At 36.6% G+C, this 23,102-nt stretch overlaps 1 protein-coding gene across 1 annotated transcript in view; it reads left to right on the top strand.

Annotated features, from left to right (window-relative positions):
- The window catches only part of DPYD (dihydropyrimidine dehydrogenase), an 806,187-nt gene that overhangs the window by 28,726 nt on the left and 754,359 nt on the right, over positions 1-23,102 (top strand). The window contains exon 2 of the mRNA XM_067726990.1: positions 10,067-10,177. Within this exon, the coding sequence (XP_067583091.1) occupies positions 10,067-10,177 (111 nt within the window). The remainder of the gene's footprint in view (positions 1-10,066; positions 10,178-23,102) is intronic.

Below are 23,102 nucleotides of genomic sequence, written 5' to 3'. Positions count from 1 at the left end.
GACAGAGAGAGATCTCAGGGTTTGGAATATAGATATAAGACTCAGCTGCAGAAATCATTAATAAAGGGGCATTCAGAAGAGGTCCAAGGACCCTTAATTGTGGTCAAGAGGACAATGGAAGTCACAGAAGTAAAGGTAGTGAATAGAAAGAGAGGCCTTAAAACTCTGATACCAGAGAAACCAAAGACGATGTATTTCTGGATAGAAGAGCAAATCAACAGTATTGAATACGGCATAAAAGTCATGGAGAGTTGAGAAGTAAACTAAAGCTTATAGCATAATACAAAAAAAGTTTTCAAAAGTTGCATTTTCTTGATTTTAAATAGTTCAACTCCCAAACTCACCACATCCTTGCCTCACACTTATCCTTCTCAAATTCTTACTGACCCCCTCCTGGATCGGGTGGATCCCAGTTGGGTCCTTTTCTTGCCTGGTGCTGCTTGCACCAATTGAAGGGGAGCAGGTTCGGCAAAGCAGAGCGAGAAACTTTATTGATTAAGGAATGAGGAAGGGAAAGCTCTGTGTTCTACTGAACCCTTCTCCCTCAGGGAGGGAGGCGAGAAACTTTTAAGGGGTAACAGGTGAGTACGCCATCAGACTTTGGGAAAGGGGCAGCAATTTCCAGAAGCAACCAGAGCATGAGTAGTCCTTTGGGCTCCTTTGCATGCAGCACAAACTGTGTCTCGCAAAGTGCAAGCCCCCTCTTTGGATGGAGATCTTAGCATGGTAATGAGGCAAAGACAACTTATGGACACTTTGGTTCTCGTCTGCACAGGCGCCGCCCTCGTGGTTGGGCTGGAACCGGTTCAGGGCGGTTGACCGTCTTGGCGCTTTCTGGCTGGGGCTGGTTCAAAGGTTTTGCCTTAGTTTTTGTTAAGCAAGCACAGCTGTGGGGATAGACTAGTGGATGGTGGGGCGGAAAAAAGGAAGAAAGTAGGTTAGTCTCTGCACAGGTGTGGATCTCTTCCTGGTGGCAAAAAGAAAATGTATCTTATGATAATTCTTCATGTTAATAAAATCAAGAAATTAATAGATCACTTAAAAATAATTTTAGTTTTTATTTCTGATATAAATCACTTGCTAGCCCATATATGTTTCCTTTTAGCTATTAACCATATAAATGAAGGGCAACTAGTCAATCCTTGATTTATTACGATTTTGTGAACCTGGAAATCATGCTGCTTGCTCAATTTAGTTAATTAAAAAAAAAATCTAAACTCAGCCAAGGTCCTACTCTCTTCTTTCCCCTTAAATCTTGTTTTCTAGCTTTTCCATTTGCTCTCCAGTATTGCTTTATTTTTAGCATGCTGGCGTACACTTAGCCTCTCTTGAACTAAAATGACCTTTAGTCTTGTAAACACAGCTCTTTTGAGAAACAATGTATCTTATACACAAAAGTTAATAGATTAAAGGTAAATTGTAATAGTTTTCATATTACTTAAAAAGACTCTCAAAGGCTGATTTTTGAGGCCAAAAAACTTCTGTAAAGCAAGTTTTAAGATAAAGTTACTAATTTTTCTTGAATATAAAAAGTATAAATTCTAGAATATGAATTTTCTTAATTATCAGTGAACTGGTGAATATTTTTTGGTAATGTAATAATTCTCTTTAATTCTCTTCGTGTATAATTTTATCTTGAGTTTCTGTGTATACATTCATATATATATATGCAACTCTTGAGAATGTAAGATACTATTTTAGCATGAGTTTTTATAGTTATGCCTTTTCCAAATATTGTTTTTTATTTAAATATATAATGCAGAGATACTTTGCAATAATATATTAAATTATATTAAATAGAAAATAGTTTATAAAGTAGTGAAATTTTTAAATAAAATGGGTATAGTACAGGTTCTCATCTTTTTTATATTTTTGATACCACTTTATCTATTTTATTTTATTTTTTTTGATACCACTTTATAAGGGTTTGCATGTGACACTTTGTTTTCAATTCCTGTTATGAAAATATATAAACAGTACATAACTAGGTATATATGCTATTCAAATGGTTAAAGGAATAAAGGAAGATACATAATTAATGGCTAGTATTAATTTCTTTGTCAATATTGTTTTTATTAAAATTTAAGCAATACCATGTAATATCTCTTTTGTTTATTCTGAAGTTTCTTCTTGATAAAATAGAAGTGTAGACTCAATGTAGTACCACTGCAATCTTAAGAGAAAAATATCTTTTAAGTTAATGCCCAAGTTAACATTTGCATAGTTCCACAGATAGTAGAATCCTTTCCATGGCTGTTATGGACTGAATGTTTGTGTCCCCCTTAAATTTTATGTGTTGAAGCCCTAACTCTCAATGTGATAGTATTTAGAGACAGGGCCTTCTCGGAACTGTGAGAAAGAAATGTCTATGAGATTCTTTTATAGCAGCCCAAGCTGACTAATACAGTGTCTAAGTCAGAATCAGTCACCACCTTTGTTATGCTCTGTTCTGTATTAAGAATTATGAGATTAATATCAGATGTATAAGTTATGAATCCTGTGTTTGAATTCTTAATCTTTTCTGAAAGACATTAAAAGACGTTTTTCAATTAGGAAGCACTTAGGTGCCTAATGTGTGGTGTGTATTCTGTAAGTGAAGAAGAGTGCATACTGGACCCTGCAAAGGCAGACAGCAGCTTCACGTGGCAGACCTTTGCTTGTTGAATAGGAGAGTGACATGATGAATGCAGTGTTTTAAGATACGTAAACTATTTTATTTGTATTAACTATTGGTTCAGTAGAAATAGATCAAATTTCCCAGGCATGGAAGTCCCAGAATGACTAGCATTTCTGAAGGGGTTCATTCACTTCCAGTTGATGAGTTTTTTGATGTTTTATAAATTCATCACTTTTGACTTGCCCTGTCTTTCTTGGAAAGGAAATGTAATATGAGTTCACCTAAACATGTTGCAGCCAAAGGTCCATGAGTTATATAGAGTTGTATGTATTATAAAATGATATCTACATTGCTATATACATGTACTGGATTTTAAAAATCTGTAATTGAATTTCATGACCCTTCCATTCTAATTTGTGAAGAGCATATTGCATTTTCAGGCAATGTGCCTTTGAAATTGCAGACTTAGGGCAAAGATAAGTTCAGAGACCAATGATTTGTTTTCACCTGGGATATATCTCTACTTACTGTCTCATTTATAGTTACCTTTTCACCTGTTGCCTTCATCTGTTTCTATATTCCTGTATGATTCATATATACATATGTATTCAAAATTAACAATATAAAATATGAATATAAATGGGTTGAGTGGAGTCTAAAATCTAGTCCCATCATATACTAATTGATAACATGTATTAAGCACTTTCTGCACGCACCATTCTAAGTTTTATATGTCATTTTATTTAATCCTCAAAACAACCCTATGGGGTAGGTACTATTACTAATGACCATTCTATAGTTGAAGAAGTAGAGGGACTGAGAGTTTAAATAACCAGCAAAAATAGTAGAGCTAAAATCTAAGCCCAAATTTAATCTGAAACACTATGCATATTGCTTAGTAGATATTTAATACAATGAAAGTTGTAAAATTTAGGACTGTTAGAGACTTCATCCTTCATCAATTATGTATTAACTGTAGTGAGTTAGTCATTGTGCATAAAGGAAAAAATGTTCTTTGAATAGAGCTAGTAAAATGGAAAATATGGAAGATAAGTTATTTGGAAAGGTAGTCCAACCTAAAGGAAAAGAAATCTGAGCCTGGACAAGGAATGAAAGTGCATTAAGAATAATTAGATTTCTTGACCGGGACAGATTACCATGGATTTCCAAGGTTTTCAAACTTCAAGGTTATTTATATCTCAAGTGTGGGTGCAAGGTGCAAAATGGAGGCTGCATTCTCTCCTCTTCAGCTCCCAACCCAGCTGGAGTTCTGAGCTTATCCAAGAGCCAAAGACACCTTTGTAAATTCCTAAGTTACTTAAACTTGCCTTATACTATGACTAGTGATAGACATAGGAAAGAGTAGGGTAATTGGCTGAGATTGGGGCCTGTAAGCAAGAGACTGTTAAGCAAATGAATACTGAAAAGTTCAGTTCTCCATTGATGAACATTTGTTAGATTGTTACCTGGATGAAGCAAGAGATACTTAGCAAAATCATTAAGCAATAGTTGTTTCTGTTTTTCTGTTAGCTGAGAATATTTATAGAGGAAAAGAATGACAGCACAATACAATGTTTTGCTGAAATCAAGATAGTTATACCGAATTATGAAAAAATGAGAAAAGCATGTTTTAAATTTTATTTATTTTTGACATGATTCAATGGAAAGTAGGAGACCATTATAGAGACCTCAGGATAAGTTACCAGAGACAAAATTTAAACATAATTTAAATAAGACAAAATCTAACTCATTAAGTTCAGCCTGTAAATCAGAAATGTCAGTGTATGTGTATTATGTTAATGGGTCAGTAAGCAATGACCAGTACTGAAGAGGAAACATTTGCTTATAATTTAAAATGCAAAGGATGAAGGGAGCTTAATGGTGCATTATGTTTGAATAATCGATATTGTGATATAAAACAAAGCTGTGTGTTTAGAAAGAGAATATGTTGGCCAAGTGGTTTTCTGCAATTGGAATTCAAGCTCTCAGTACTCAGTTCCAGTATTTTTGGGCTAAGACTTAATGCTTTTATTTGTGAAGTGAGGGCCTGTTATTGTAGTCAATATGGGCTCCTCTTTGTGTTCTCTATGGCAGTACAGAAGGATGCTCCTCAGATGCAGAATTCTAGTTTTTGTGTTGTGGCATTCCAGCTGCTTCCCAGAATAGCACTGACAGACAGCACAGTGACAACACATGCCTCTGACTTGATCTCATGTGTAAATCTGTCTCTGGATCATATTCTATCGTTTCTTAACCTAAATAAAATTAGTACAATGGAATTTTCTCAAATTCTGTTCTTTTGTCTTTAGAATCACCAGTACATTTTTATCGTGTTACTGAAAATGGGAAAGCCAAAGGCCAAATTCTTTGCATGGGAGAAAATCTCCCTTTATAAGCAGTATGCCTTATATCTGAAAGGGTTAATGGGCCTCTTACAGTGCTCAATTTATCCAGGGAGGGGACCCTGTGACCCTTTTAGGACCTGGCTTTGGTCATTTCTTAGGAAGAACACAATTTAGAACTCTCCTGTATTATTCTGCCAGCTGCTTAGTTATTGATGATATTGACTTTTAGTTTTAAAAAGTCTTGCTTTGGAAAATTGTTTTTAACAGCTCTCAACCACTCGTGTCTTGTATTTTTATTTTATATCACTTTTCATTTGGGATATTATTAAGTCAAATCCTTGGTAACCATTCTCCACAATCCAATTTATTTTTAGCCAAGATCCATTGAATTCAACTCACTGCCTTTTTGCAAAAGGTTAACCCAATATTTCATGTTGTGTTATACTTTCTACTTATGCTGTGTAAAAGAAAAGTTACTGTGATAAGCAGCCAATAAATTGCATTCAGAATATTTATTCTCAAAGTTACATTACTGTGCCGACATAGATAAACATAATCATTTATCACAGTATGGATTGTGGAAGTAAAAACTAAATGAAATACAGCCATCTTTCTTGCATATTACCCAGTTTTTTTTTTTTTTCCTTTAAATGTTGGCCACAATAACTACCTTTAAAAAATGTCATCTTTTTATTTATCAGTTTGAATTAATGTGTGAGATTAGTAATGGTTCAGGTTGAATAACTAAAACAAAACTGCATCTATTTTATAATAAGGAAGTGTTTTCAACTTTTTTTGTATAAAAATGAGATTACTTATGTTTTCTTTCTTTTTTTAAAATAAATTTATTTATTTTTGGCTGTATTGGGTCTTTGCTGCTGCTAGTGGGCTTTCTCTAGTTGCGGTGAGCGGGCTTCTCATTGTGGTGGCTTCTCTTGTTGCGGAGCATGGGCTCTAGGTGCACGGGCTTCAGTAGTTGTGGCACGTGAGCTCAGTAGTGGTGGCTCGTGGGCTCTAGAGTGCAGACTCAGTAGTTGTGGCGCACGAGCGTAGTTGCTGCACGGCATGTGGGATCTTCCCAGACCAGGGCTCGAACCCGTGTCCCCTGCATTGGCAGGTGGATTCTTAACCACTGTGCCGCCAGGGGAGCCCACTTATGTTTTCTAATGTTGGCTCTTATTACTAGGTTGCTTTGGCATTATTTCATCATAAGGAATACACTATGAGTTTAAAACTCATAGCTCTATTGTTCGTTTGTTGTCCAGAACACAGACATCTAAATTGATAGATTGAAGAAATATCATGTATATCATATATAGCAATTATTAAAAGTAATCTTCATTTATACTGGGATAATAAAATAAGTCCCAATTGATGTTTATTAGAATGAATGCAGTATACAGTGAAATACACTGAATGTAGAATATGTGTTTATTATTATTATTTGGTAACAGCCTTATTGAGATGTAATTCACATACTGTACAATTTACCTGTATAAAGTGTAGAATTCAAAGGCTTTTAGTGTATTCATAGCTGTGCTGCTATCACCACAATCAATTTTCATCATCCCCAAAGAAACCATATACCCTTTAGCAGTAATGTTGCATTTGCCCTAATCCCCCCAGCCCCTGGCAGCCACAGTCTACTTTCTGTCTCTATAGCTTTGCCTATTTTGGACATTGTGTATAAATAGAATCATACAATATGTGGTATTTTGTAACTGACTCCTCTCAGCACAATGTTTACTATGTGCATGTAAGCTGTTTGTGAATTTCCCAGATTTCTTTCTGTTATTGATATCTGTTTCCATTCCATTGTGGTTGGAGAACTACTTTGTATGATTTTAATCCTTTAAAATTTATTAAGGCTTGTTTTATGGCCTAGCATCTGGTCTGTCATAGAGAATGTTTTGTGTACACTTGAGAAGAATGTATATTCTGTTGTTGGGTGGAGTGTGGTTATAGATATCTATTAGGTCTAGTTGGTTTACAGTATACTTCAAATCTATTTCCTTTTTGTTCTTCTGCCTTCAGTATAGGATTCTTGGTTGACAATTTTTTTCTTTTAGTACCTTGTAAATGTTATCCTACTACTTTCAGACATTTATTGTTCCTGATGAGAAGTCAACCATTAAACTTATTGGAGTTCCCTTGTACATATGAGTATTTTTCTTTTGCTGCTTTCAAGATTTTCTCTTTGGTGTTGACTTTTAGCATTTTTACCAATGTTCCTATGTGTGGATCTTTTTGCATTTATCCTACTTCAAATTTCTTGAGTTTATTGGATATATACTTTAATGTTTTTTCTGTCTTTTTTTAAAATCAAAATTTTAGTCATTTTTCTCCTTATATTTTTTTCTCCTCCTTTCTTTCCTCTCCTGATATCCTGCTACAATATTTTGGGGTACTTAATGGTGTACCACATATCTTTTTTTTTTTTGTACCACATATCTTTAAGGCTCTGTTAATTAAAAAAAAATATTTTTTCTCTTTGTTTGTTGGATTGCATAATCTCTCTTGAGTTCTCTTAAAATTTGCTGATTCTTTCTTCTGCAAGTTAAAATATACTACTGAGCCCCTCTAGCAAATTTTTCATTTCAGTTATTGTAGTTTATTATCTCCATAATTTTAAAAATAATTTCTATCTCTGTATGAATATTCTGTTTGATGAGATATTGTTACTATACCTTCCTTATAATGGCTGCTTTGAAGTTTTTATTAAATCTTATACCTGGAACCTCTGAAAGGCAATTTCTGTTATCTGCTTTTTTTCTTGCATGGATCACATAATCCTGCTTCTTTGAATGTCTTGTAATTTTTTTTTTTATTAAAAGCTGAACATTTCAGATAATATAGCAATTCAGGATACTAATTTCCTTCTCCCCCACCCCAGGGATGGGGGCTTGTTGTTGTTTGCATATTTGTTTAGTGATTTGGTGTACTACTTTAGGGAAGTCTATTTCCCCCAAGGTGTGAACCTCAGATAGCACTCATGTAGGGTGAAGTCGTGGGTGTGTGCCTAGTAACTCTGGGATGACAGGGGTTTTAGTGGGACTCTGTGTCTTCTCTTTGGATCTCTTTGTTAAACTATCCACCTCTGTTGGTATCACAGCCAGCTCTTAGTCTCTATTGATTGCTAGTTGATTGCTCTGCTGTTTTTGACAATGCCCTGGCATATAAATTGCTCCACAGTGTGATTCAGTTAAATTTGGGCCCCTTTGCTGGGGTAGCTTTCAGGTGAGTCTTTGCGGCTTGCTGTGGCCCTGCAGGAGCTGTTAGCTATTTCTTTCTGGTAAACTGTCTGCCTTATGCCTTACTTTATTGCTCTCATGAAGCTACCAGTTTTGTCTTAATTGTTTGGCATCAAAATCTTTATTGTTTTTGAGACTACCCTTAGGCTTGAACTTCCTATGTATTAATTCAAATAAAGTCAGTTCTTCTGGGGAGAGCCGTCTGTTCTTATGGCCTGCCTCTTTCTCTGGGAAAAATCTCTGAGCCACAGCTCCAGATCTAGGTGTGGTTACAGTGGCCTGCTTCTCACAGAGTGACACTCCTGCTTTTATGAGCAGGGCCCTGGTATAGGCGGTAACCTCTGATCTCAGTTTGCTTCTCTTGGTTTGCTAACTCTAAACCATGAGCGAGCTGAGATGATGGTGATCAGAACCCCATTGTTACTGGTATGTTTGCTTCTGAAGTAGAGCCTCTGCTCTATGAGTGGGGGCTGGGTGAAGCAAAGGAGCTCCTGACTTCTCAGCTGCACTTTTGGCATTTAGTTGCTGCATAGCTGGTAGAGTAGGGAGAGGGGATGAGAAATGTTAATGTCCTGCCTCTCTCTGGGAGACACCACAGCCTCAGCTAGAGGCTGGGGGCGGAGGGAGCTCTGTGTTCTTGGCTGTACTCACCTGAGGTAGAATTTCTGTCAGGCTGAACTGGGAACGTGGAGGCTGGGGGCAGACTGCACTTCGAATGCCACACACCCTCGCCATTCTTACCAAGTTTCAGTAGATTTTTCCTGAATAAATGTTCCTTCATTTGCTCTTTGGCTTTACGACAATTTCTGGAGATTTCAAAGGCTTCTTAATTTTACTAATTTTTATCAGTTATATTGTTCTGCTGGGGAGTTGATCTGCAGAGGTCTTCATGTGATTGTTCTGGAAGACTCCTAGTGGTTATGTTTTTTTTTTTTTTTTTTTTTTTTTTTGCGGTACGTGGGCCTTTCACTGTTGTGGCCTCTCCCGTTGCGGAGCACAGGCTCCGGACGCGCAGGCTCAGCGGCCATGGCTCACGGACCTAGCCGCTCCGCGGCATGTGGGATCTTCCCGGACCGGGGCACGAACCCGTGTTCCCTGCATCGACAGGCAGACTCACAACCACTGCGCCACCAGGGAAGCCCAGTGGTTATGTTTTAAAACATTGCTTAAGACAGGGCTTTGGAATTCATTTTTTATTCAGTTACTCAGGTGCTGCTTTACATGTGTGGTTAGAAAGGTTTTCTCTTCTACTTTATACCTCACAAAGTCACAGTAAAATATATAGATTTCATCTTTGGATGAATTCAAATGTAAGCCCAACACTCAGAAGAACTGAGTTCTGATTCATTCCCTTCCACATATTAATTGTGAGATCTTGAACAGGTTACTTAACCAGCCTCAGTTTATTTGATCATCCAAGATTTTGGGATAATAGTAGCTGTTTGTAAGTTAAATTAAATAATACGTTTGAAAGCAATTGGTAAAACTCTAAAAACTTAAAGTAGAGAGTATTATTACTACTTTAAATCAAATCTGGAATGAAGTGCCTCTCTTTTCATTCTCATGTAAGAATACTAATTATAAAATTTATCTTAAAGAGTTATTTGTTATATTTCACATGTTTTTGAACTCCATATTATCATTAATAAATATTTTTATAAAGTCAGCTGGGATATCACCTAGTAAATGATTACTTTAGATAAGTTTGTTGTGGAATTACAATAGTAGAAGGGAAAAACAACATTTTTAATATATGTCTTTGGGGTATGTGTGGGGAATCTTAAAATAAAATTTGATTTTTTAAAATGCCAACATATTTACACATGCTTATGCTTTGTTTATACTGTCTTCAGAGTATCCTGGCTTTAAATCCTCGAACACAATCTCATGCAACTCTGCATTCCACTTTGGCCAAGAAATTAGCCAAGAAACATTGGAAAAGAAATCCTGATAAGAACTGCTTTGTAAGTACCACTGATACATGAGTTCATGCTGAAAATTATCTCATTCTACACACTGTAAGACCAGATTTTATACGTAGTTAGAAACATAATTAAATATGTGTAAAGTACAGCTGTGATATTTTTCTTATTTTAAATATTTTATATTTGAATAATCTGAAAAGTGTGTTTAATTTTGATGCTTAAAAATCTATTGAAATAGTTTAAAATCATAAATTTAGTTTGGTGCCAAAATTTATTTTCTTAAAAATCTGTAAAAACCTCTTAAAATCATTTTGTAATGACACAATGATACAGAAGAGTTTCAAAGTTATAAATATAATTCAGTTGAACAAGGGTATACTAATGTATACAAACTGTTATAAAATATGCTTTGGGGGAATATTTGAACATTAGGTATTCAATATGAGCATCTCATAGTTCCAGGTGAGGTATAGGTGCAAAAATCTGAGATCTGGTTGCTAGAATGTTATTTAATTGGGCCCATGAAATGATTACTGGGTTGGGATTGTTAGGCCATAAATGAGGATTAAGTACAACCTTGAAGGCAATTTTAAAATGCTGTCTTAGGAGGTATAAATCTTTAAGTTTGGGAAAGCAATTTCCTTTTTACCTGCTTTCCCAAAATTAATTTCTCCAAAATTAATTTTCTCAAAGTAACTAGTGAGCTAATTAATAGTATTAGCTTATTTAACATTAGCTCTTTTGGTACCTTGTGTATATGTTCTATTTAATACAATGATTTTAATTTATTTTTATGCACTTCTTTCCTACATATAAACTCTTTGAGGATAGGAATTGAGGGTATGTGCTCATGTGCATTTGTTTTTATCTGATATTTAATCTTTCTGTCACTGACCAACCAGCAAAGTTTTTTGAGTAAAAAAAGAAATAGAAATACGGAGAAACAACATGACTTGAGATGATAACACAGCCACTTACTAGCAGATCTGGATTTGAAATTCAGTTTTCCTTGCTCCGGCTCTGTGAGCTTTGCATTCTACTATGACATTTCTAGTAGAGGTCTCTGGAAGGACACTAATGTGGTCCAAATTAGATCGAGGAATAGATCAACTATCAGTCATGTTCCTGTATAATGATGTGAACAATTGAAGGACACTGAAAAAAGAATCACATAATTTTCAAACTTAGAATGCCTTTAAAGATTATCAAGTCTAACTCTCTCATTTTAAATGTGATCCAGATAAATTAGATTAAATTAGATAAATTCTCTAACGTCCCCTTTATAGATTATTAAACTGTTTATTTAGAAAGAGAGGCTTTCTCTATTATTATTATTGTTATTGTTATTTTATAAAAATCAGCATTTTCATTCCACAATGTTAGCCTGTAAACTGAGTGGTGTATATTGGGTTGGCCAAAAAGTTCATTTGGGTTTTTCCATAACGTGTTAACAGAAAACTCGGACAAACTTTTTGGCCAGTCCAATATTATCCTATTTTTTGTAATTGGCAAAGATACAGTGAGAAGTGTTTTTCTCTATTAAATATATATTGGCACAAATTCCTAGAAAAGCAATTTGACAGTATCTTTGGCAATATATTTGACAATATTTGTTAATACCTGTGTTAGTTTGCTAGGGCTGCCATAACGAAGTACCACAGACTGGGTGGCCTAAAGAACAGTTTATTTTCTCAGTGCTCTGGAGGCTAGGAATCTGAGATCAGGGTGTCAGCAGGGGCGATTTATTCTGAGGCCTCTCTCTGGATTGCAGCTGGCTGTCTTTTCTCTGTGTCTTCACATGGTCTTCACTCTGTACTTGTCCAAATTTCCTCTTACAATGACACCAATATCTCAGATAAGATCCACTCTGATGACCTCATTTTAATTACCTTTTTAAAGGCTGTCTCCAAATTTGTCCAAATACAGTTACATTCTAAGTTACTGGGGGTTAGGACTTCAATAAATTAATTTGAGGGGATATACATACAGTTCAGTCCATAATAATACCTTTAAATTATCAAACACTTACACCCAGTAATTCATCTCCTAGTAAACTATCCTAAGGAAAGAATTAGGAATGTAGGTAAATAATTAAATAGAAAGAAGATCATCCCAACATTATTTGTAGAGAAAAATCTGGGGGAAAAAACCTACTGAATTCCAACCATTGGGTTATGGTTAAGTAAATTAGGGCCGATCTATTCAGTGGTAAATTGTGCAACCATTAAAATTACTTTTGAAATAATTAATAATCTGAAAAAATACTTACAATCTATATTATATGAACAAGGCACGAAACAGCACTGTATTTAAGAATGATTGTATGCACTTTTACATAACCACACTTATATACATATTCACAAAGAAAAAAAGAAAAAAATAATGAAATGTTAATAGTAATTATATTTGTTTTCTTAGCACTTTTGTATATTTCAAATTTTCTATAATGAGCAAGTGTTAGAGGAAAAATAAAAGCTTTAAATATATGTTAAAATAATCTCAATTTCTAACAGCAGATATATTGCTCTGGATGTAAACCATTTTGAAAACTCTATGTGATACACTGGATTAATAAAGAACAGTGAAATAATATTCCCAAGGGGAAATATGGAGCTAGAGTTGAAAGTTATCCTCAGTGTAATTAAAGAATGCATTTTTTTCCTTTTCATTATTATTCTCTTTGTGCATGAATAAAAGTATCACCACAAGATATGATTTATTTTGAATTGATAAGTTTTCATACTTGAGTTTTATAATCACTCATCTAAACTAAAAAGCCTTATAGGTAAAACAAGCATAAGAAGATTCTGAAAAGTGAAGAGAAGGCCAGCCAGCTAGGGATATGGACCTGAAACATGACACAGTGATGAGTTCCCTGGGTTTTCTTTTTTCTGCCTTGGAGCTGAAGAAATTGGAAAACCAGAAATGCTAACTGATACACACACACACACGCACATGCACACACACACACACACACACACACACATACACACACACACGTACACAGATCTCAACAAAGTCTGCTCTCTCTAGCCAAAATACCAGGAAAGGAACAGTCTAGCAACAGAAGACTTTTCGACAGTAACTGCTTTAATCTAGCCAAACACAACAAAAAAAATTGTGACCTCATCCTGATGCATTCATAAAGGCCGAGTGGGAGCCTAGACTTCCATCTTATGATGAGAGGATGAGATGCTCCAATCCTTCTGCTGGGTGAAAGAGTAGGGAGTCAGGATTTTCATACCCACTAGCTAGCTGGTAACCAAGGCAGCCCACAACCCCAGTCACCCTCTGTGGTGTCAGTGGTGAGACCACTGAACTTCTACCCCTATCAAGAAGAGAAGAAACGGGGTGAGGCTGAAAAATACCCCAAAAGGAAATAATAGCTAAAAACTTCCCAAATTTAACAAGAGACGTAAATCTACAGATTCAAAAGCCTCTGTGAAACACAAAGGAATCCATAGCAAGACGTATCATAATTAACCTTCTGAGAACTAAAAAGAAAGACAGTATCTTAGAAGAAGCCAGCCTGCTTGCCTCAAGGTAAGGACAGCTCCTATGGGCAGTTGTGCTCCAGATCCTTGCCCTGTAGCTTTGACTAAGACAAGACACTATCACTGACAAATGCTTGCTCAGCATTTTTTTTTTTTCCTACCCTGCTTCACCCCTCTTGTATTGGTATTTCCTGAAGAACACTCACTCCATAATCACGTGAACCCAAATCCCTGTCTCAAATTTTGCTTTTAGGGAAAACGAACTTTAAATTGCTAAATTAAGAGCAAATTGTGGCCTGTATCAGCAGTACTTGACATAGGCAGTCACTCTCTTCTTCCTGAAATATTTTTTTCACTTGACTTCCAGGACATTAGACTCCCTGGTGTTCTTCTTTCCTTCTTGGTATCTCCTTCTCACTCAGCGTATTTGTTGGTTATTCCTCATCTTCTCACCCTTAAATATCAGAGTGCCCAGGGCTCAGATCTTTCTTTCTTTCTTTAGAGACTCACTTAAGTTGGTGATCACATTTTGTCTCCTCATTTTAAATACCATGTATAGACAGATGGCTCCTGCATTTATATCTCTTGCCTGGACCACTTTCTTAAATTCTAGTCCTCTATAACAAAATGCCTAATGAATACCTCCACTTGAATGTCTAATCGCCATTTCAGTGTACACATACTGAAAATCCAAATTATGATCTTACCTCCAAAATGTATTATTCCTGGAGTCATGTCCATCCACCCTTTCTCTGAGAGCAAAATACTGAGTCCTTGATTTTGTTATTTCTCTCACCTTCCATACCTAAGTAGAAGATCCTTTTGGCTTCAAATATATCTAGAATCTGATTATTTCTCACCACTTCTACCACTACCAACCTTTCTAAGCCATCATCATTATCTTTCATCTGGATTATTTCAGTTGCTTTGTAATGGTTTCCATGCTTATGCCCTTTCCTGGTAGAGTCTCTTCATAATAATTCATCGGAGAAATCCTTTTAATATTCCTGTGCTCAGAATCGTTCAGTGGTTTTCTAGCTTACTTGGAGTTTGCATAATTTCCTTTGTACAGTTGTCACCTCAGCAAGGGCTTCTCCAGCCACCCTATTTAAAACTCTAACCTGCCACCCTACCAAGCTCTCTTTAGACTTCTTGGCTTCTTTGCGTCCCCAGCTTCATGAACCCTTGGTGCTCACTAAAGATCTGTTGAATGAATATGACCCCTCTTTTACATAGTCCTTACATACTAGACATAAGGATCACATGTTTTCTTGTATAGTGCTATATACAGTTTCCAGAGTCCCTTTGCATATTGCATTTGATTTTTACCATGATGTGAATGGACAGCCCAGATTTGTTTCCTCATTATACTGATCTGTTTCCTCATTTTACTGACTATGCTGAAAATGTTAAATTATTTGCTTAAACTCATTGAAATTACTTAGTGTTGGAGCCGTGTCTAGAATTCTGGTTATCTGAATCTAGTGTGTCCTATCCAGTGTATTACCTGGCCTCCTTAAAAAACACGAATAAGATGATTAGAAAATAGATACGTTAAAGTTAAGGAAAATGTAGATTGTAGTGGTGGTCACATTTGTGACCAGTAATCTTACATCATTTCTGAAGGCAGCCAAAGAGCTCGTTTTGAACCAACTCCCCAACTACCAAATAGAAAGGCTTTATTTATTCGTGTTTATTTTGTTTTATTTTCTAATGATTTTGCTTTGGCTTTACAATTCTCTGTTTTGGTTTGACTCAGATAATTACTGCTTTATCATTCTTAGCATATCTGCATTGGGGCTGTGGTTTGGGTTTATTTGGGTAGAGTCCTCTCTGTCTCTCTTTCCACTTTGGTCCTTGAAGCAACTGTATGTTAGGCACTGTATTGAATGCCACTCAAAGGTGAATAAAATATGCAAAATAAGTAGTCTAAAATTGTCTATTAAATTAAATCACATTTAGTTTTAATAAACAAATATTTGTTTATAGGCTTTTTAGAAAATAGGCATCTGTTTTGGCCTGTAGAAGTACCCTAAGAATGGCAGTTCTGAAATTTTTTACCCAGGAATTTCTTTCCTTGCCAAGTTAATACCATTCTAGTAATAATTAGAAATTCTGAATTCAGTAGGGAATTTAAACTGGCAAATGTGTTTTTACTGGTTAATGAAGCACGAAACAGTTATTTCCAGTATCTTTTAAGCAGGTGTTCTATAACTGCTGTTTATTTTTGCCATTTTTGAAAATGTTGAACTGTCTTAATTACATAAATATTTTGTGCTCATTTTCCGTTAGCAATTTTTAAAGAGCAGAAAATGTTACAAATCAGAAAACTTACCCTGGGTGAAAATAAAAAGGAAAGGCAATTAAAGACAACCAATTATTTGACATGTTTTGAGAATTTTAACTAATTTGTTTTAAACACATGGCACGTAGTAGGTGCTCAAAGTAAAATAATACAAATAAAAATAAACCATAATGTATATTAAGAATTTGCTGACTGCAGGTATATTTCAAAATGCTTTCTATGAAGTAACTCTTTTTAGCCTCAGAACCACCCTGGTGAGGTAAGTGTTATATTTTATCTCCATTCACAGATGAGGGAAGCTTAAGAAACCTGTCTAAGGGTCCACAACTAAATGGTAGAACTAGAGGCTGAATCCATGCAGTCTGGTACCAGAGCTCTTTAAGTAGACTATTTAAAATAAGTAAATAAAAATAAATCACTGAACTTTTTTCTTCTAGTAAGTAATATGTAGGTTTTGGTAATCATTTATTTTTTCCCTGGGTGAGCTTCACCATCTTAGTCACTACTTTGTTTCTACATTTATTGCCTGTTTACAATGGGCCAGGCATTGTGCTGCTTAGCACTCTGGAATAAAAATGAACATGATATAGACCCTGCCAAGAAGGTCTCACATTCTTTAGAAGAAGACAGAAATATCAACATATAGTCCTCTTTCAAAGAACGAACCCTGGAGGAATTTTAATTATCAGTATGAGTTGGTCAGATTTGTCTTGAGAGGAATCAGTCTAACTTTCAGTGTAGAAGATGGGTTCAACGAGAAAGATGGGAGGCCAGGTCTCTGGGACTGATGTGCAAGGCTGGAAGACAAATCATGGAGACCAGGGGCGGGGAGCATGTAGGAGAGAGGATAAGCTTGAATATATAGGAGGTGTCTTAGTCTGTTTGGGCTGCTATAACAAAAATATCACAGACTGGGTGGCTTAAACAACAAACATTTATTTCTTATACTTTTGGAGGCTGGGAAGTCCAAGATCGAGGCACCGGAAGATTTAGTATCTGGTGAGGGCCTGCTTCCTCATTCATAGATGGCTTTTTGCTGTGCCCTCACGTGGCAGAAGGGATGAGAGAGCTCTCTGGAGCCTCTTTTATAAGCACTAATCCCATCCATGAGGGCTCCACCCTCATAACCTAAAAGCCTCACAAAGGCCCCACCTCCTAATACCATCACAGTGAGAGTTAGGATTTCAGCATGTGAACTTTGATGGACACAAACATTTAGTCCATAACAGGGAGGTAAAATAAATATGACTTGGGAGTTGACTTTATGTGTACACTTAATTGTTCATACGATAAATTGAGAGAAATCGTGAATTCAGTTTGGGATCTTTTGAGTTTCTTGTACCTGTGGGTCATCCTGTTTAGTTTAAAGGTTGAAGCTCAGTAACGGGGTCAGGAATGCAGATGAAGAGTTTTGAGTAATCAGAATATATGTGGGTAATTAAAGGCCTGTGGGCAGAGTTACCCAGGAAGGGTGTGTGGAGTGGGAAGAATATGGAGGTTAGACTTTGGGCAGGGATTAGGGAGAGGGGAGTTAGACACAGGCCTCAGGTGAAGAGTGTAAAGGAGGCACCAAAAGACTCAATAATCAAGGTAAATAGTACAAAAATCATACAAAATATATAAATAATACAAAAAATATATAAAATGTGTATATGGAAGCACACTTCTTTCCTTTTGCCTCAGGCTCCATTGTGGCTCAGCTTGGCACTGAGCACCAGGCAAGGGCAGGCAGAGATGAGAATTTAGCCAAGAAGTGCTATGATGGGTGAGATGAGAACCAGAGGAGCGTAGTGGGAGAGTTCCTACAAAGAAGGAGAGATCAGTGTGCTTTTCCTCTAATACCCGATTACCGAATGGGGCTATTTTTTGTACTTTGGAAATTATCCTTCTAGCTTGCCTTATCTGCTGAGTCCATTTTTCCCTCTCAATTTTACATGTCTATTAAGAGATGAAATCCACGTAGTTAATAAAGTTATTAGTCAACCAATCTCATTCAGAAAGGGAAGGTGGAAGCTTGGATCCCCAGCTACTTGGCTCTGTTAAACTTGACATAGAATGCAGGTCCCAATATTGGTACATATCAAATTCACAATATGAATTTTTATTTTTAAGCTCCAAAATTAAATGAGCTTTTGACCAGAGTCACAGTAAGAAAGCAATCCTATTCTGCACTGGCCTCTTCTTACACCATAGTTTAAAACAGCTTCTCAGGCTTGAGCTTGCTTTCCTGATTGCTGACAATAGCTTTCTTCCAAAAATAGACTCAATGCCTGAAGGGGTTTCTGGAATTAAAAAAAATAACCAAAACCAAGATTCTTTACAACTTAATGCCTTCTTCAATAGTTGAAAAATACATGGTTTGTATACATAATACAAATATCAGACTAGAAACTCAGGCATGAAGGAAATAAAACCTCCTTTATTTTCCTATAACTGAACTTAATTTTTAGTTTGAACTTCTCTAAGAGTAGAAGTTTAGTCACTGTCACTTTCAGAATTCTCTTTTCCCTGTTTGTCCCCCCACTCCCCCTTATTTCTCTGAGCTAATATATGAGTTTCTGGGGATTTGGTGGCAAGTGTGATAGGTGAGCTGAGCCCTGCTGATTCTTCATGACATCTTTCTTCTAATAACCATCACGGGGAATGTGGAGTCATCCTTCATTCCCATTCACCGGGTCCCTTCCTGTCCCTCACCTCTCTTCTACTTTGAAGTCACTCTCGAACACATGACAATCATTCTAATGTCCTTCTCAACACAGGGGCTTGGGGAACTTCACGGTTTAGTCACCTTTTCCCAGGGCTTCATCTAGTTAGTGGGTGACAGGTTCTCCAAGCTCATGATTTCCACGCACCTGGCTAGGCTTTGTCATTCCCCCTGTGTCCAGCCTGAGGAACTGAGCTTCTTTCTCTGGATCGACCATTATTCCTGGACCCTTCCCTTTCCTTTTGATCCTCATTTTGTTTTTCCATTCTTAAAATATTTATATAGTTTAGATGGGAAGGTAAGAGTGGAGGAAAAAATTTGCTTTTAACTCATCACACATATCCTCCTAAATCCACACTGTCAATCACCCAAGTTCTTCCAGTTTCCTTGAAAACTTGACTTCTGAAATCCGAAGTCTCACAGAAAATCTCTGTGTCGCTGCTTTCTGCACTTACATTCTTCTCTTTAAGAAATGAAAACCAGTGGCCTAGCTGCCTAACATGTGTAAACTTTAGGAGGAAGGAGACAAAAATTACAGTAAAACATCTCGTATCCCACAAAGTCTGATTTTGAATTTAACAGGATCGGTGATTATCTCCCATCCTTCATCCAGCAGAGTATCAAATGAGGTCTGTTGGGGTGGGAAGTTAGGGTAGGGTAAGTTCCTACTTTGGGTTGGAGAGACTAAGAAAGAAGGGCTAGGCCAGGCAAAGCCATTCAGAACCCTGTGTTGGGAAGCTGAGATAGTACTTGCAGGACTCTTGAGAGTGAGTGTCTCCTTAAATTTTGTGACATGGACACCTCACTTACATCACCATAGTACTGACCCTGAAAACTGCTGCCAACCAAAGGCTTGCACTGTGCCGGAGGTACCAGCATGCCTTGGGACCCAGCAATGTCCCCATGAGTGTTTAAACTTGGGTAACAACTGCCAACCTGCAGCAGGGACTCAAATGGATTTGGATGGCACAGGTGACCCCAGAAATCCTAGCTGGCTCACTGGGTGGGCTTCCCTTGTCCTTACATTAATTTCCCAGTAATGCTATTGCATATATTATCGGATTTTTTGGAATCATTAATCTGGTATGGTTTTACCATTTCTATTAAGAACAGTTATCCTGCTGCATTTGTTGAGAACATTGTAATGGATTCGAAAAATAAGTTTATTTTTAAATAGGTGTATTTTAAGTGATCTTTATTGGATAATCTCTTCCATACTTCTAACAAAGGTTAGAAGTTATTACTGTATAAATTTAGTAATTAACTTTATGTGTGTGTTAAGATAGACATAAACTAGAAAAAACTAATCCTTTAAAGAAAATGCAAGTTTAAAAGTTCAGCAGAGGGAAAATTTTACAGAGTTAAAATCTACTGTGAAATGTGACTACCTAAAAATCCTGTTGTCAGAATATACAACTTTAAGAAGAACAGGGATTCTGAGCCTAAACTCTTGCTGCACGGTCATTTAGACATATGTAAACCTTGTAATTTTGAAATTGGGATGGAGTCTTCAGTCGTATGAATTTTGACACATAACCAGTATTTATTTTACTATAGTAGCATACTACTTATGGGAAGGGCATTTTTGGTAGAAGTCTTAAAGTCTAGTTATGAATTTCTAAAGAATTTTGGGCAATCTCAATTTCTTTAAGAATACAAAGTATACTCTGAATCTGTACTTAAAATATGAAATCATTGATTGGTTTCCATTGTCTATATATGAATTATGAACTCCAAAGAGCATCTTTTGAACATTTTTGGGCATTGATCCAATGGCTAGAAATAAGGTACTTTTTATAGCATTGACCTCTCTTAGATAATTAATACATTGCATCACATTTTTCCATATTTATACAACACTGATCTTGGTTGGCCTCGGTCTGCAGCGACTAGAAGCAGGGTTTCTGATCCTGGCCAGAGATTAAGATTGGGTCATGGCAGTGAGAGCACCGAATTCTAGCCACTAGACCAGTGGTCAGTGACAAGGCCCTGGCCCTTTGGCTTTGCAGAAAAGAATTCCCACAAAAACGGAAAGTAGTGAAACAAGTGAAGTGTTTATTAGGAGAAAAAAGAGTACAGTACGTGTGGATAGACACATGGGCGGACACAGAGAGAGGGTTGCGCCCTTGTGGTAGTTTAAATCGCTTTTATGGGCATTTCTTCCAGGTTTCCTTTGGCCAATCATTTTGATTTGCCTGGCTCAGAGTCCATATTTGGTATATCTCAGGATCCTTCCGTGTGTGCACGCATCTCTCAGCCAAGATGGATTACACCGAAGAGACCTATGGGTAGCTTGGCATAACTCCCCTTTTGACATCCAAGGAGCTTCTGGTCGGGAAGGTCTCCTTGACTTCGAGAGTGAGAAATATATGGTCTCTTATCTTCTATCTGGGCAGGGCCCAGCCTCTTCTCTCGATTTGTCATGCTATTCTCATCTTGGAGTATCCACAGGGGACAAACTCCAATTGCTTACCCTAGGGGGGGGCCCATCTACCTCCTGCCTCAACACTACTATAGATAAATTATTTTACTAATATTCATAGTATATTTGCTTGAAATCTGAGTTGTACAGTTTAATTAATTACCAAATATTAATGGAAGGCCAAATATGTGCCAACCACTGTGAAAAGTGGGGAAAGGGACAGATGCTTTTCCTGCCCTGACAGCTTACAGTCATTCGAACAGGCATTAAACTCATTCACAACCAAGTGTTGTGAGTATTGCCATCCATGGGACTTGAAGTATGTAACCTAGTCTCAGGATTTAGCGTTAGAAAACAGAAAATTCTGTTTTCTCTCTGAGAAAACAGAATTTAAGTTGAAAATGTAGATGAAGGAAGGAAAGAAGAAGAAGGATCCCACCAGAGTACAGACTATATATTGCAGACACCTAAGATGAGGGAGGATATTGAACTAACGATATTGATACTTTAACAATTTTAGTGCTGCATGGCTGTGTAGAATATGGGGGGAAGTACCAAGTGATGAGACAGAAGAGATCAGAGGGGAGTAGTACAAGTAACAATAACAGTAATGATATTAATAATAACATTCATTGAAAAGTTCTTTATGCTGATTCTTTCATTGAGAGAAGTGCATACCATCTCATTAAGAAAGCACACTCTGCTACCTGCTAGAATTTGGAATTTTGCCATATATTAGGTTCTGTCTTTGAAAGTATGTGTTTCCTTGGCACTTTATTGCACACATAGAATTAGAATAGTATTGTCAGAGATTTATTCTCCAGGCAAAATATGTAATAAAATGCTAATTGGCTAAAAAGAAGAAAAGTGTTAACTCTTGATTTCCTGAGGCTGTTACAAGAAAGCTTTGCTTTAATTATTTATTTCAGACTGATCACAACTTTCTCCACGTCCATGTGACACACAAATTAAACTCATTTGTAATTGTCAGCCATCAGCTCTGTTACTTTTATTTTGCTCTTCTTTAGTTTGAAATTTTATAATAGTTAAGTGGGAGTGAAATTTTATAGTAGTTAAGTGGCAGTTCTGGTTGTTTTTTTTTTTAACCAACTTTATTGTTAATTAGAATGGAGTGTAGTTATCTAGTCAGGGTTTAATTGGAACTGGAAAAAACTTTCCTCTGAGTAAGGTGTGTTTCAGTTAGCTTTATTAGCAAAAGAAAGAAATCTTTCCCTTTAAAGCTAGCTGCCTTATCTTTGAGGTTGGCTTTTTATGAAAGAAGACAGTGGAACCTGAAGGGATGACCTATCAGCAGAAAGGTTGGTTTAAGAGTGAGTTACAGAGATAAACTAATTGGGTTCAATTATTGGTTCTGCCATTTACTACCTATGTGCCCTTGAGTAAATTCCTTAATCTCTTCCTGCCTCCATTTCCTCTTCTGTAAAATGAGGGTAATAACAGCATCTACCTGATATAGTTGTTGTTAGGATTAAATGAGTCAATTTGCGTACTATATACACTTCCTATACACTTTAAAACACTTCCTGGCATATATATAATCCTCTATAACTGTCATTGTGTAGCATTGATGGGTTGATGCTCCCAGATCTGTTTCTGTTACTACATATGTAGATCCATAATGATAGTGGATACGGAACAAAGTAACTAAATATGGAAAGAATGTGGAAGGGTAATAAACAGGAAGATATTAAGGACGGTAATGGAAAACAGAGCAGACATTTCCTGTATTGCCGAGAAATTTCTTAGCAGCAAGTTGTGTGTGTGTGTGTGTGTGTGTGTGTGTGTGTGTGTGTGAGAGAGAGAGAGAGAGAGAGAGAGAGAGAGAGAGAGAGAGAGAGAGAAACAACGGAGGTACCAGATTTTCTGAGCACTGCCTAATATATCCATGAAGTTGGAATGAATTATCTTCCTGTGAATTTTTTTTTACCATATTTTGCACTCTCCAAAAAGCTTCATCATGACACCTTGGTCCTGCCCAGTTTCACCAGTCTATAGCTCTTCGTTGTCATGGGGATTTC

This window comes from Pseudorca crassidens, chromosome 2 (assembly GCF_039906515.1).
Source record: "Pseudorca crassidens isolate mPseCra1 chromosome 2, mPseCra1.hap1, whole genome shotgun sequence".
Lineage (NCBI taxonomy): Eukaryota > Metazoa > Chordata > Mammalia > Artiodactyla > Delphinidae > Pseudorca > Pseudorca crassidens.
This window is presented reverse-complemented; position numbering and strand designations above follow the sequence as displayed.